This window comes from Hyaena hyaena, unplaced genomic scaffold (genome assembly GCF_003009895.1).
Source record: "Hyaena hyaena isolate Hyena2069 unplaced genomic scaffold, ASM300989v1 scaffold_887, whole genome shotgun sequence".
Classification (NCBI taxonomy): Eukaryota; Metazoa; Chordata; class Mammalia; order Carnivora; family Hyaenidae; genus Hyaena; species Hyaena hyaena.
This window is the reverse complement of record NW_024081522.1, coordinates 490,249-505,097: the sequence shown is the minus strand read 5'-3', so window position 1 is coordinate 505,097 and position 14,849 is coordinate 490,249. Positions and strand designations below refer to the sequence as shown.

The 14,849-nt window shown below is 36.2% G+C and overlaps 2 protein-coding genes across 7 annotated transcripts in view; one reads left to right on the top strand and one right to left on the bottom strand.

The window, feature by feature from the left end:
• Positions 1-2,593, top strand: part of MMS22L (MMS22 like, DNA repair protein) — a 116,259-nt gene extending 113,666 nt beyond the window's left edge. Inside the window, exons 23-25 of the mRNA XM_039220432.1 lie at positions 17-113; positions 1,501-1,668; positions 2,396-2,593. Of these exons, the coding sequence (XP_039076363.1) occupies positions 17-113; positions 1,501-1,668; positions 2,396-2,477 (347 nt within the window). The 3' untranslated portion in view covers positions 2,478-2,593. The remainder of the gene's footprint in view (positions 1-16; positions 114-1,500; positions 1,669-2,395) is intronic.
• A 6,279-nt stretch (positions 2,594-8,872) lies between these two features.
• KLHL32 (kelch like family member 32) overlaps positions 8,873-14,849 on the bottom strand; it is a 235,870-nt gene continuing 229,893 nt past the window's right edge. For all 6 annotated transcript variants that reach the window (XM_039220425.1, XM_039220424.1, XM_039220427.1 and 3 more), the window contains one exon: positions 8,873-9,615. In XM_039220425.1, the coding sequence (XP_039076356.1) occupies positions 9,454-9,615 (162 nt within the window). In that variant the 3' untranslated portion in view covers positions 8,873-9,453. The remainder of the gene's footprint in view (positions 9,616-14,849) is intronic.

Below are 14,849 nucleotides of genomic sequence, written 5' to 3'. Positions count from 1 at the left end.
TAATTTTTCCTCCTAGTGAAAAGGCTGGCCACAGAGAACCTGCAATACATGGTAAAAGCCTGCCAAGTGGGGTCAGGAGGAGAACCCGCCGCCCAGCTGACTTCTGTGTTTAGGTAACTGGAAAATACGCCAACTGGCAAGGGGACTATTGCCAGCCATTTGACAGCCAACATATTTTTTAAATAACTAATTATCCACAACATAATGTGTTACTACTTGTTATAGTATTTCAATTATTATATTTTTGGCAGTGGTTTTGTTACATTGTGTTATTTTATTAAAAAGACAAAAGTGCCAGAGAAGAAGAGGAGTGAACTGATTTAAAATTACCTGAGAATTGGGTGAAGAAGACTCCTGTATGTATGAGAGAAAAAATCAGGATATGTGGGTCATGATGACAGGTGCACAGGCCCTCAGAGCTGCTACACATGTTACTCAGGATCCAGTGTAGAAGTATGTCCCTGATTCTCTCACTTGCTATCGATACTATAGTCCCAGAAGGCTTCATTTGCAAAGCACAGACTGTATAGGAGTAGACCTGATGTTAGTTCCCAAGAACAATAATGCAACTTGAGGAACATTTTCTGTGTTTTGTGTTGTAACCTTTTGTGTTTTGTTGTTGTTTCCTGCCATGCGTCCTCTAGAATCTTGTGCTTTCTGTTAGGGCAGTATTTTTAAATATTTCTTTCTCACAGTTTCTACCAGTTCTCCTTTATTGTATGTAAATCTGCCCTAGCACTGCCATGAGAAATAATATGGGTCCGTTTTCTTCTGTGTTGGCACTTTGATGCCTCAGTTTGCTTTTTTCATGACGTAATTGGCACTTATCAGTTGTTTACAATTTTAAATTGTGATCACATGAAATAGTGGATTTGTAAGAAATATTAAACCCTCAGAAGGAGCAAGGATTTTATATGAACGAAGAAGATTGCATGTTTGTTATGTACAACTTACTAAGCTAGGTGGCTTTTATTTTGTTGAGGGAGAGTGGAAATTTTAGGGTTAAAACATATAATTCTTTATAAAGGCCTCCTGTGGGTCTAAAATCTCCAGATAAGGAACGTAAACCTTTGTATTATTAGTAACTTGCTTTTCTCATAAGACTATTGTTTGATCTATCTAGAAATACGACGAACTAAGAAATACCTAGGAAGCTGGACTCCTTTCTTCTACATCCTTACCGCTCAGATTCTGACATGCAGAGAATAGCAGCAAAGTCCCTGGGATGGGATTTCCCCCTTGTTCTCCCTCCTCGGGTTCCTACCCTTCCCTCTTCCTACCAGTGCCATGGTTCTGGTCATGCATGGCTCACACTGCAATAAGCCATTTCTGTCCTTTCTTTTTAAGTGTTATAAAGAGTCTTCATAGGGCATCCAGATTCTTAAGGTCATCTTACATAAAATGACCTTTCTTGTGTTCAGGTTACAGCTGATTGTTATATAGATACCAGCCCAGGGAACTTCCCCAGAAGTAATCCTATGTAACTTGATTTACTTTCAGGCATTTTATCCAGGATTATGGGATGAGATATGATTATCAGATTTACAGCATTTTAGAAACAGTGGCAGCATTGGATCAGCAGGTTGTTATCCACTTGCTTTCTACCCTCACTCAGTGTCTGAAAGATTCAGAGAGGAAATGGGGCCTTGGCAAAAATATCGCACAACGGTACGTTTGATAATTTTATTACATTCTTTTGGGCAACAATTATAAAATTTAGATTCGTTTCCTAGAAATGGCATATTTTCCCATTCCTAAAAATTTGGGGTATGTTTGAGTTGATAAATGTTTCCATACTATGATTGACATATTCATTCACATACAGTTCTTTTCAAAATGACCATTTTGGAAAGCTCTATGTTTCATCAGTGCCCTATTGCTCAAAACACGGTCAGCATTCCTCACTGGGAAGTGGACTTTAGAGCCTCAGATATGTTACTTTTTATAAAATCCATGGTGGCATTATCTGTCCTTTGAGTTGTGCCTTGATATACTGAATCAACTGTATCATGTATATCCAGTGAGTATGATAAGTGACTCAATTAAATAATATGGTTTTGGGTAAAAAATAAATAATAGGCCTTTTTTCTGATACGCTTACAATCCAATTTCAGATTGTGCTGGACTATGTAACATAATGCAACATTATGGAAATAGACCTATAGTTCCTAAAGAGGTTATTTTAGAGGAGTCAGCACTCATGAGAAGTCATACATCCCAAGTTTGAAACAAAGAATCAAAGTACTTTAGTCATATATAGTGTGAGAGAGAGAGAGAGAGAGTGTGTGTGTGTGTGTGTAGACAGACATTCAGGTAGACTCAGTTTGTAAATACTTCAGTGAAAAATAGTGGAAAAGGTAATAAATATACCTACTTTTTCTTTTTTCTTAAACAGGGAAGCCTATAGCAAACTTTTATCTCACCTAGGACAAGTGGGACAAGATGAAATGCAGAGACTGGAGAGTGATAATACCTAACATATTTTGTGACTTGCCTTCTCTATTATAACTGTCTGAAGCCACTTTGCAGCATTCTGATTCATACTTCTAATTAATTATATAATGTTCTGTTAAAAATATTTTCTAGGATTTTTTTCTTACATACCTGTAAGTATATATAAAGTACATAAATAAGAAATAAATAAGAAAATTAATTAAGTATATTATAGGACCTTTGGAACTTGGCAGAATTGCATTCTCTTCTGAAGAGTTTTTAGTTAAACTAAAGGAACTTTTTCTAACTGTGACTGTTATCTGTGTATGTCTGTTAAGCAGATCTGTACCAGTTGATCCAGGAACTTTTCACTGTAATGTGACTTTGTGTCTTGTGAGTGATTTGCTTGTTATGTTTTAGTATGGGGTGTGTGTGTGTGTGTGTGTGTGTTTTAACATTATTTGGCTATTCTCTGCTGGTTTTGGGGGAAAGGGGGTTCAGGAGATGGGCTTGTATGTCTGTCATCTTTTGTTATACTGTGTGTGAGGCAAGTTAATAAATGCCCAGCACACTTAACTCTGTGAGGAATGAGACTTGAGTCTGGCTAAATGAATTTACAGATAGTATATAAAATGTTTCAAAACTTAAGCCAACGATGTTTATGCTTAGGTCCCAACAATTGTCAGATTTTTCTTCTTTGGTCATCCTTTGTGGGAATTTATTAAAAGACCTCTATCAGGAAGAGGATAAATAAGACCCTTTAAGAGAAGATGACATCTAAAAAATCTTCAGATTACATTATTCACAGAAGATTTCTAAGAAGTTAGCTGATATATCTCATTGTCCACCAGTTAAAGCCTTTTATAATTTAGCATCTTATACTATGTTTACAGGGAACCATTTTAGTTTCCATTAGCAGCTATTGTGTCTCAACTCTTTAACTATTTCATCCAGATTTTTATCTTACCAGTTTGGCTCTTGTCCTTGACTCCTTTTTGTGGTGAGCATTATTTGGTGAAAGAACTCCAGTCCTAGTGTTGGGAACCCACCTAGGTCTCAAAGCCAGCTCTGCTTTGTAAACTTGGGCAAGTCACTTAACCTTGCTGAGCTACAGTTTCTTCATGGAGAAAAAAAAAGAATGCTAATCCTTTTTCTGTTTTACGGTGTCCTGGTAAGAATCGGGGGATAATGTATGTGAAAACGTATCGGGGACATATGTTCTACATGAGGTGTACAGATCACTAATCATTCATGCACAAAGGTAACTTTGTCCCTCTTTCTCTAATAGGTTGTAGATGAATGAGCCCCCTTTTTTTCAATTTTTTTCTTACACGTGTTTTGCTAACTTTACAATAACTTAGTTTTCTTCTTGTGACTCTAGTGTTTATCATTCCCTCCCTTTTCTGACTCAAGAAGTATCTTTAAAGCTGAAGTGTATTGCAGTCAGCAAACTATACTTATTAATCCTCTCCTTACTGTAATGTGTGAACTCTAAAGGAGTGTCTATTGTTTTCATGACATACAAATAGTCTGTTCCTCCCCATCCCCCAGATTAGTTGTTAGTACTTCAACAAATGGAACGAATAAAACTTCGTTAAGGTTACTTAGTAGACTTTAAAGCAATGAATTTCCTTTCAGTATTATAGTGACTTATTAAACTTAATATATTGCTTTGCAAATTCCAGCAAATGAAGCTTAATCTATTTAAGGTGATGCTTTTAAAGAAGTTATTTATGTGTATATATATATTTTTATTTTCAAAGTAGGATTAATAAGATAGCTTTGAGAATCATATTTCTTAGATTATGAAGCTTTTAAGGGATGAGAAAAGCTGCTTCTGAATCATGCATTAGGGTACATGTCTATAGATGCTAAGAATAAATAGCTTATAGTTTAAAAATCAGTAACAAAAAAAATTTTGACAATACATATGTATATATATGTGTGTGTTTATATAGAAGTGAAATTTTAAAGGCGCTGTTGTAATTGAAAGAAAAATTTTTGACTCCGTTTATTTTCTTAAAAATCTTCACAGACCCTTAATACAATAATCTTGCCTTTTTCTATTCCTGCTTCCTTCATATGTGCTTTCCCCTAAAGAACCTGTATTCTGTAGGGCTGCTGCTTCTACCTCTCTACTGTAAGCCATTCTCTTCTGGTGCAATCTGAGAGTGCGTTCTCATTTCTCATGTCCCTTGGCCAGACATCTGTGTTTTCCTTCATCTTCTCAGCCCTCCCTTGGTGATACTCCTCATTCCTACATAATGTACTTTGAAAGTATCCCATGTTCTCCTTTCTGGTCCCCAGTGGTGAGATCTGGCTCTTCACTTGCTCTGTCTCCGCATTCTTCTAGTAGTGAACTGCTAACACTAGCTCATAATTTCATCTCTAAAGTCTATTTCTAGTGCTGATTTCTCCCTAAACCTCTCTAGTTGGAGCCTCTTGAAATCTCAAAGTAACATGTCAAGCTGTACTTGTCACTTATTTTAAACTAGCTCCTGCCTTTTCTTCCCAGGGAATACACTGTTTTTGCATGTTATTTAGCCTTGAAACTTCAGAAGCATCTTGGATTCTTATGTGTTCCCCACTTTCAGGTTAACACCAGTATGGACTTTTGCTATTTTTTTCTCTTTTTCCCTTCCTGTACACCCCAGCTGTCTTTTCTACTGGGCACTATTGATCTTTCTTACCTTCTTATCTCTGATCTCCTTTCCTGTAATTCATCCTCACACAGTTCTGACATGAGTGTTGCTAACATAATCCTTTCCTCCTGTTCCATTTCTGCTCAAGGACCTCCAGTTACTTGCCAGTGTCAGTAAGCTGACTTTCAGTCTCGTCAGGAGACTTTCTGCTATCTGACTCTACCTTTTCTATGCAAACTTAACTCACGCAGGAGACTAGACTGCCTTAGACATCTGAATGCCATGTTCATTCTGCACTCTGAGCTTCATTCAGCTTGCCAGCAGAGAATACCACCCTTTCTATAGATACCTAGCCTTGAGACACTTAAATAGGAAGACAGTTAAAATCTACATTTTGGACATAGGAGTATTCTAGTCAAATAATTTCAGTAACATATCAGAATGTAAAAGAGATGATTGAAGGACAACAGAGTGGTAGAAGGACTTTATTAGACTTTCAGATTTGGTTAGGATTTAAATTTTAATTGAACATTTAATTAGGTTTTCATGGAGTAAAAAACATGGAGTAGGATCTCTTTACAGAAATCTTTTAGTATTGACTTCATTTGCATTAGAAGAGTTTCATACTTTAAAACTTTTGTATCTTTACCTATTCCTAGAATGTTTTTTCTTAAGCTTTTTGATTTGAGTTTTTCTACCTGGGAATCTATATTAAAAAAAAAAACCTTATCTGTAGCCTGTGTGTCTGTTCTTTACCCATTATTATTTTCTTTCATGCTTCATCACAAATTTTTAAAACCACTTTGCTCTTAAAGAATTACATGTACTTTAATAGAATATTTGATAGCTTTTATTTTTACATTCCCTTTGTTAAAATTATCTGTTATATAAAAATTTGACAAGTTTCTGTAGTTAGAAAAAGCCTCTAGGAAACCTATTTTCCTAAATCCTATAGATTTTACGTAAATCTTAAATTTTTCCAAAAACTCATCTCCTGCCTTCTCCTCCTAGGGTTAAAAATACTGCCTTTTTATTCAAGTACATAGTATGCCAATATAAATACCATGTTTTGTTTGCTTAAAATGGTTGGGGAAACTAGCAAAGTAGTATATTTTTTCAGATATTTAATACTAGATTTGTATTTTAATTCTGTAATAATCTATATTGCTAAGGTTACCAAAATAAGTACATGATTGGAATTGAATAACTTCTGTTTATTAAAGTTTTTGGTGTGCTAGTAGTTTTCCAATTTATAGCATTTATTACATTTGTGAATTGTGTTTTCAGAAAATTCTGGGCCTTATTGTATATTGATGTGTATAAGTTAATTGTACATATAATATATAATTTTTAAAATGTATATATTTTTACTGCATCCATGATTATTCTGCTTCCTCTTTTATGACAGATTATTTGAAAACCAAAATAAAAATGAACCATATCACTTGGAGGAATAATTCTGTCTTGTTCCTGTTTTCATATTGTGTGGTAAAACAATAGAAAGGTATTTTTGTAGCTGAAAGGTATACAATATACATGGGGTTAAACTGTGTAGAAAACATGAAGACAAAAAGGAAGAAAAAATATCCTAATCATAACCTTATTGGTATTTTGTTATTAAGACTCTTAAGGAATTTCATTGTACTTTACAAACACTGTTTTAGAGATTAATGTCTTTGCCGTCTTTTCTTCCCACACAGAGGAACACTGTGCTACTACCTATGTGGTACTGTGTTTTCTTTTACTGTGAAATCTTGAAATGGTGTTTAAGTGGTTGGAATTTTCATGCTCTTCCTATGGAAATTCACATTAACCTAATTTAACTACAGATATGGTCTGTAATTTTGAAGAGTAAAAATAGAGGAGGAATTACCATAGTTCACTTAAATAGAAAATATATATTTGAATAGTTTCAGTGGAATTTGATTTTATGACCCCAGTTTTCTGGAAACTTCATTAGCTCTTATTAACTTGAGGAAAATGATCTAATCATAAGCATTTTGAGTTTTATTTTTCCTAGGAATGATGTACTTCGGAGGCTATCTTTGGCTGTACTGTAAAGAATTATTTCAAAAACCATATAAAACTTTCAAATTCTGAGTTCAGTTCTGTAATATTAGTGAATAATACATTAAAAGTTCACCAACAAAGGGTTTGATAATGTACTGATTTGTTTTATATGAATAGTTAGAAATCTATACAGAAAATACCAAGAGTAATCTCAGGCTACCTTTTCATTATTAGTCAGGCAAGCTTATTTTTAGACCATTTTCCTTTCATTCGTTGGATATAGGATCTGGGATTACAGGTGTAATGGTTTTATAAGGTAAAATGGCTGGAGGTAAATTCATGTATCAAGTAGGAATTTTAATAAATCTGAAGTACTTCTTAGATTCTTGTTGAAAAGATGAAATACTAGAGTCATTTTCCTAACTTGGTATTTAAAATTTTTAGTTTATATGATTTATACCTTTTAAAGAGATGCTCTGTCATTCTTCTAAATATCATATTAGTATCACTTTTCAAAACTGTAAAAGTTACTCTTAAGGTTTTTTTTTTGTCTGAATCTCTGGTTTTTAATTTACTTCCCCCCTTACCACTAGTCTCCTTCTGCTCTTTAATCTGAATAACCAGATTATTTAAATTTTTATGGGGTGCCTGGCTCAGTCAGTTAAGCGTCCAACTTCGGCTCACGTCATGATCTCGTGGTCCATGGGTTTGAGCCCTGCATCGGGCTCTGTGTTGACGGCTCAGAGCCCGGAGCCTGCTTTGGAATCTGCGTCTCCCTCTCTCTCTGCCCCTTATCTGCTCACACTCAGTCTCTGTCTCTCAAAAAAATAAGTAAATGTTTAAAAAAATGTTAGTTAAAAAAATTTAAAGTTTTTAGGTATAATAATGTAAAAAGTTAGTGAATTTTGTATTTAGGATTTAAAAAGTTTGCTTTTTATTCACTTCTGATTACTAAATGTGGTTACATGAATAAAATGACAACTTCCTGTTGTAAGGTAAGGATTGCTTAAACAATTAAACTATGCCAAAGGAGAAAAGTCCAAATAAAGTCTTCGTTTTAGGACTTAGGTCCTAACAAAATCAGGAAAAGGGAAAAACTTATGTTCTCCTTCTTGAATTTATGTTCAAATGTAATTTTTATTATATATATATAGTTATAGACAAAGCAAATCCAAAAACCTAGCCTAAATAAGAATTCTTATGCATTATTAAAAGTGGTAGTAATAAAATATGTATTGGTGGTGGAGGAAGAGTCCCACAAGTGCTCAAGATTGACATAACCTTTAACAAAGTGGAAAAACGTTTATTAGAACTACCAAGTCTAGGTTCACATTTATGTCAGAGCACTTTATGGTGCCTAAATTAGTACAGCTAATTTTTTTTGAGCTTTGAAATGTCATTTTTCACTAAATGAGTTTAAACGAGATGTTTGAATTATTATTTGAAGCAAGAATTTGTACCGACTTAGGAATCTGGCTTTGGTAAACTCCCCTTTTCCTAATTAGCATCTTTTCACATGCTTTTCAGAACCATTTCTCCCACAGCATGTGTTCCAAGTTCTATTTAGTAATTTTTAAGTAATTTCAAAAATAATCTCCCCATTCAGTTACAAGGTTCTAAAGATAGTAAAATACCTTGTAATTTGAGTAATTTTTTTTTCTTAAATGAAGTACTTCAGAGCATTTGCCTAATCCTCACAACATTGTTCTGAAATGATACAGAAATCAATAATTATCCTCCTTAAAGAGAGGGAAAACTAGCACTGAAACTTAAGCATCTAGCCCTAGGTCAGCGTAACCAAGTTGAACAATCTGGAAATTCCAGCTGCTGTTCCAGTTACTTCTGTCATTTGTGTCACTGTGAATAAAACATGGCATTTAAAATTTTATAATGTCATGATACTGAGTCTATACTAGTGGCGCTGCATAATGTTAAATATTTAAAAGAAAAATTACAAACCCAGGTTTAAGTAGTAAGGGGATTAACTACTAAAGATTATTTCTTGAAGATCGTTGATGGCAGTACCTGTGAAATAAATTGCCTTACTAACGTTTTCCTAGACAGTGCTGATTAGAGAAACTACAACGAAGGCTCTAAAGACCCATGGAACAGTAATTGACCATTAAGTTGTCACTGATTTAAACCACAATAAGTCAGACATACTGTATATTGACACACAAAGAGAAGGGTGACAGGAGGTTTCAGTAATGTATTTTAGAAAACTGTTCATTTTTTGCTAATGTTTATCTGAAAATAAGACATATAAAACAAAACAAGGAAGCATGGAGCACTGGGTCTTTTCATGCCCAGTATTCAGAAGTGAAGCTTTTCTTTCCCTTCATGATAGTTATTAACAAAGCATTGGTTTTCAGATGGTCCCAATCCTGTGATGAGGCACTTGAAGAGTCTGAAGGTTAGGGCATGTGAAATACGGAGCTGGAAGGAAGCATGCCGCTATTCCATTAGAAGCAAAAGGGAGTGTTGGCCCATAAAATACTTCTTCTTTGCCTTCTCTACTTACATCCACCACCTACAAAAGAAGGAAGCCTGTATGTCAAAGAAGATTGCCCAAAATGATGCTGTATACATATAAAAGGAGGCCTGCAGTTGAATTCAGTGATGTCACCATGACCATACATATCTTAGGCGTTAGTTCTTTTCCTCACAGTATGGTACCAGAAATATGTATTAAAGTCCAGGTAAGTGTTATTATATACATTTATATATTTGTGTGTCTATATAAGGTAAACAGATTTGAGGTAGGTAGGTTTATCTTCCTCTAATAAATACCAGATGGACCTGACATATACACAGAATATTCCATCCAAAAACAGTGGAATACACATTCTTTTCAAGTGTGCATGGAGTATTCTCTAGGATAGATCACATGTTAGGCCACAAAATAAATCTCAATATATTTAAGAAGACTGAAATTATATGAAATGTCTTTTCTTACCACAAGAGTACCTAGAAATAATTTATAAGAACTGGGAAGAAATGCAAACACAGGCTCCAGGAAACTCAAAGAAGTCAAAAAAATTCATGGAGAAAAAATGTAGATGAAAACATGGCACAAAATCTTTAACACACAGCAAAAGCAGTTCTAACGGAAATTTACAATAACCTCAAGCAACAAAAATCTCAACCTAACCTTATACCTAAAGGATGTAGAAAAAGAACAAAGCCAAAGGCAGTAAAAGGAAGGATAGAAGATTAGAGCTGAAGTAAACTAAAAGAAAAAAAAATCCATAAAAGCAAGAGTTGATTGATGAAAAGATAAGCAAAATTGATAAACCTTTGCCTAGACACATTAAGACCCAAATCTGAAATGAAGGAAGAGAAATCATTGAAACCACAGAAATACAAAGGGTTGCAAGAAACTACTATGAAAAATTATGTGCCAACAAATTGGAACAACCTAGAAATGGATAGATTCCTAGAAACCTACAATCTTCTAAAACTAAATCAGGGAGAAATAGAAAATATGGACTGATTATCCACTCAGTAACTGATAGTAATGAAATTGATAGTAATTACTAGTAATTATCAACTATCAATTTCATTACTAGTAATCAAAAAGCTACCAACAAAATTTAAGGACCACATGGCTTCATAGGTAAGTTCAACAAAGATAAGAAGAGTTAATACCTGTTCTCCTCAAACTACTGTAAAACCTTGGATTGTGAATAACTTGTTCTGTGAATTTTTGGCAAGACAAGCAAACATTTCTAGTAAATTTTAACTTGATAAGCAATGCCTTGCAATACTAGTAGTATGTGACACTGTATGTCACATGATCACAACTGAGCCAATGGTACTTAAAATCCGTTTTGATATACAAGTGCTTTGGATTACAAGCATGTTTCCCGAACGAATTATGCTTGCAAACCAAGGTTTTACTGTATTCCAAAAGATAGAAGAGGAAGAAAATTTCCAAATATATTCTACAAGGCCAGCAGGTATCCTGATACCAAAACCAGACAAAGGAACTACAAAAAGACCAAAAAACAAACAAAAACCCCAACCAATTTACAGGCCAGTATATCTGAAGAACGTACATACAAAAAAATGTAGAACAAAATATTAGGAAACTGAATTCAATACATTAAAAAAAATCATTTACCTTGATGAAGTGAGATTTCAGGAGTAAAAGGTGTTTCAGTATTCACAAATAGGTCAATGTCACATTGACCTAAGAGTAATGACTAAAAACCATATGGTCACCTCAGGAGACGGCAGAAAAAGCATTTGAGAAAATGCAACATCCATTCATGATAAAAACTCAACAAAGTGGGTTTAGAGAGACCATACCTCAACACAGTAAGCCATATATGAAAAGCCCACAGCCAACATCATACTGAAAGCTTTCCCTCTAAAGACCAGGAACAAGATGTGAAGGTCCTCTCTTACCACTTTAATTCAAATTAATACTCAACATCCTAACTGCAGCAATTAGACCAGATAAAGGAAAGACATCTAAATTGTTAAATAGACAGACGTATTCTTTTTTTCTCCACCAAAGAACAGGTAAGTGAATTCAGTAAAGTTGCATTATCCAAATTAATATACAGAAATGTGTTATATTTCTATTCACTAGTAATGAAGTAGCAGAAAGGGAAATTAGGAGAACAGTTCCATTGGAGAGTAGTTCAAGATGACCACTTAGGAAGACTATGAATAAAACTATTTGTAGAGCAATTCCTTCTGAAGGAGAAATGAGAACTGAGTGAACAGCTTCTGTACAAAAGATAGATCACATAACTACAAGAGAGAGGGGCTTATTAATAAAGAGAACCCACGTCCCAACACTGAACAGCAATGGAGAGGGATAGTACTAAAAGACTGTGATGGATCTGCCCTTGGGCACAGAAAGGTACAAATTAAAAGCAACTAGAATATAAAGGATCTAGCCCTATTACCCCCAAACAGCAGGAAAGCAGCTAGAACTCTGGACTAGAGGTGCTAGTGAACATAGTGGTTTTACATTCCCTCTCCACCATTACAGAATGGACAGGAATAGGGTCCAGGCACCCTAGCCAGCCTATGGACTCTGACCCCTGACCTCCAGCCCACATCAGACTGAGCTATCCAATTAAGTCAGCCTCCAGCACACCACACACCAAGACACCTCTGCTCAGTGCTCACTACAGTGATAGCCATCTTGCCAAGGTGACACCAGCACAAAGCACTATGGCACACTCCAGGTACACATTATTTTAGCTCCTAATGTCTTGCTATGTAGGACATCTCCAACTCGAGAGGGCTCTAGGACTTACCTGCACAGAGCATCTCAGGAACACCCTGTCTCAGCTATAGCCACCCCACCAAGGCATACCCTGCACCAAACACCGTGGGACAACCTAGCCCACAACATCCCATGAATTAAACATTCCAGAACACTCCAGCATGCACCCAGTTCAACTACAGCTCTCCTGTCAAGGCACCCACTGTATGGGGTGCCCCAGGATGCCCTGGACCACACTACACCTATCCAACTATCCCAGCAGGGTAGCCCCTCCTTAGGGTGCCCAGGACACTCCAGCCTGCAGCCCTCTTCACCTTCACCTAATCTGCCTGGGTGCCCTCCATGCAGAGAATGCTGGCACACTCTAGCTTGCATCTACTTTGGCTTAAGTTATCTGTCAGGGCAGCCCATAGAGGGGAGAGCCCCAGGATAACGTGGCCAGCATCAACTTCAGTTTCAGCTGTCTTGCCAGGGCACCCTCTGCATTGAGAGTTACATGAATACCTTAATCATGCCCACTTTAGCTATAGCTATGTCATCAGGAAGCCCCAGCACGGAGTGCCTCAGGACCACCAAGCTCATGCCAGCCACAACTCCAACCACCCAGTCACTGAACACAGTCTACACAGGAGATGATCATACACAAGACTATTCCATCAATTTTAGAAGCAGCTGTTTGGCCAAATTCATAAGAACACAAAGTCAGGCAATGTAAGGAGACAAATGAATATGCTCCAAATTAAAGAACAAGACAAATCCTCAGAAAATGAACTAGAAGAAATGGAGACAACCAATCTACTTGATGAAGAGTTCAAAGTAATGGTCATAAAGAAGCTCAACTAACTGGAGAGAAGAGTGGGAGATTTCACTGAAAATGTCATCACAGGGGTTCCTGGGGGGCTCGGTTGAGCATCTGACTTCAGCTCAGGTCATCATCTCACAGCTCATGGGTCTAAGCCCTGCATCAGGCTCTGTGCTGACAGCTCAGAGCCTGGAGCCTGCTTTGGATTCTGTATCTCTATCTCTCTGCCTCTCCCCCGCTTGTACTCTGTTTCTCTCAAAATAAACTTTTTTTTTTTTTAAATCAGAGTTGAGAATATAACTGAAATGAAATATACACTGGAAGGAATCAACAGTCTTTTTAAGTTATTTATTAATTTTGAGAGTGAGTGAGTGAGCCATGGAGGGGCAGAGGGAAAGATGGGGACAGGATCCAAAGCAGGCTGTGCACTGACAGCAGCAAGGCCAATGTGAGGCTCAAATTCATAAACCATGAGATCACGACCTAAGCTGAAGTCAGACGCTCAACTGACTAAGCCACCCAGGTATACCTCAACAGTATCTTTAAAATGACATATTAGGCCCATCTGTTCTAAGATATATATGGAACATTCCATCCAAAACCAAAAGATGACAGATTCTTTTCAAGTGCAAATGGGACATTCTCCAAAATAGATCATAAGTTAAAACCACAAGACTCAATAAATTTAAAGATTGAAATCATATCATGCATCTTTTCTGACCACAATGGTATGACACTAGAAATCAGTAACAGGAAAACAAAAATGGAAAACCAAAAACATGTGGAGGTTAAATAAAATTCTACTACATAAGCAATGGGTCCATGAAGTACACACAGAGAAAATGTTAATAATACTTGGAAACTAATGTAAATGAAAACAGAAGTCAAAAATCTTAGAACCACTTTCACAGTGTCTCAAAGAGGGAAATGTATAGTGCTATAGGACTACCTCAAGAATAAAAATCTCTGGGGTACCAAGGTGACTCAGTTGGTTAAGCATCCAAATTTGGCTCAGGCCATTAATCTGAGGTTCATGAGTTCACTCCTGCATCAGCTCTGTGCTGACAGCTCAGAGCCTGGAGCCTGCTTCAGATTCTGTGTCTCCCTCTCTCTTTGCCCCTTCCCTGTTCACACTCTTGCTCTCGCTCGCTCGCTCTCTCAAAAAAAAAAAAAAAATAATAATAATAATAAATTTGTAAATAAAAATCTCAATCTAAACTTACATCTAAAGTAAGTAGAAAAAGAAGAGCAAATCACAATGTTAGTAGAAGGAAGGAAATAATAAAGATCAGAGCATGTATAAATGAAGTAGACTAAGAAAAAATAGAAAAGATCAACAAAGCCAAGAACGAGTTCTTGAAAAGATAAACAAAATTGATAGAAAATTAGACCTATCAAGAATAAAAGGAAAGAGGACACAAATAGAATAGGCAATGAAAGAGAAGTAGGGGCACCTGGGTGGCTCAGTCAGTTGAGCATCCAACTTCAGCTCCGGTCATGATCTCACAGTTCATGAGTTTGAGCCAGCGTCAGGCTCTCTGCTGTCAGCACAGAGCCTACTTCAGATCCTCTGCCCGACCCCTCTCTTTCCCTCCCCTGCTGGTTCTCTCTTAAACAAACTTTAAACTTGTTTTTTAAAGAAAAAAAAGTTAAAGAGGTAAAAAACGGACACCACAGAAATAAAAAGAGGAGAATACTATGACAATTATATGCTAAA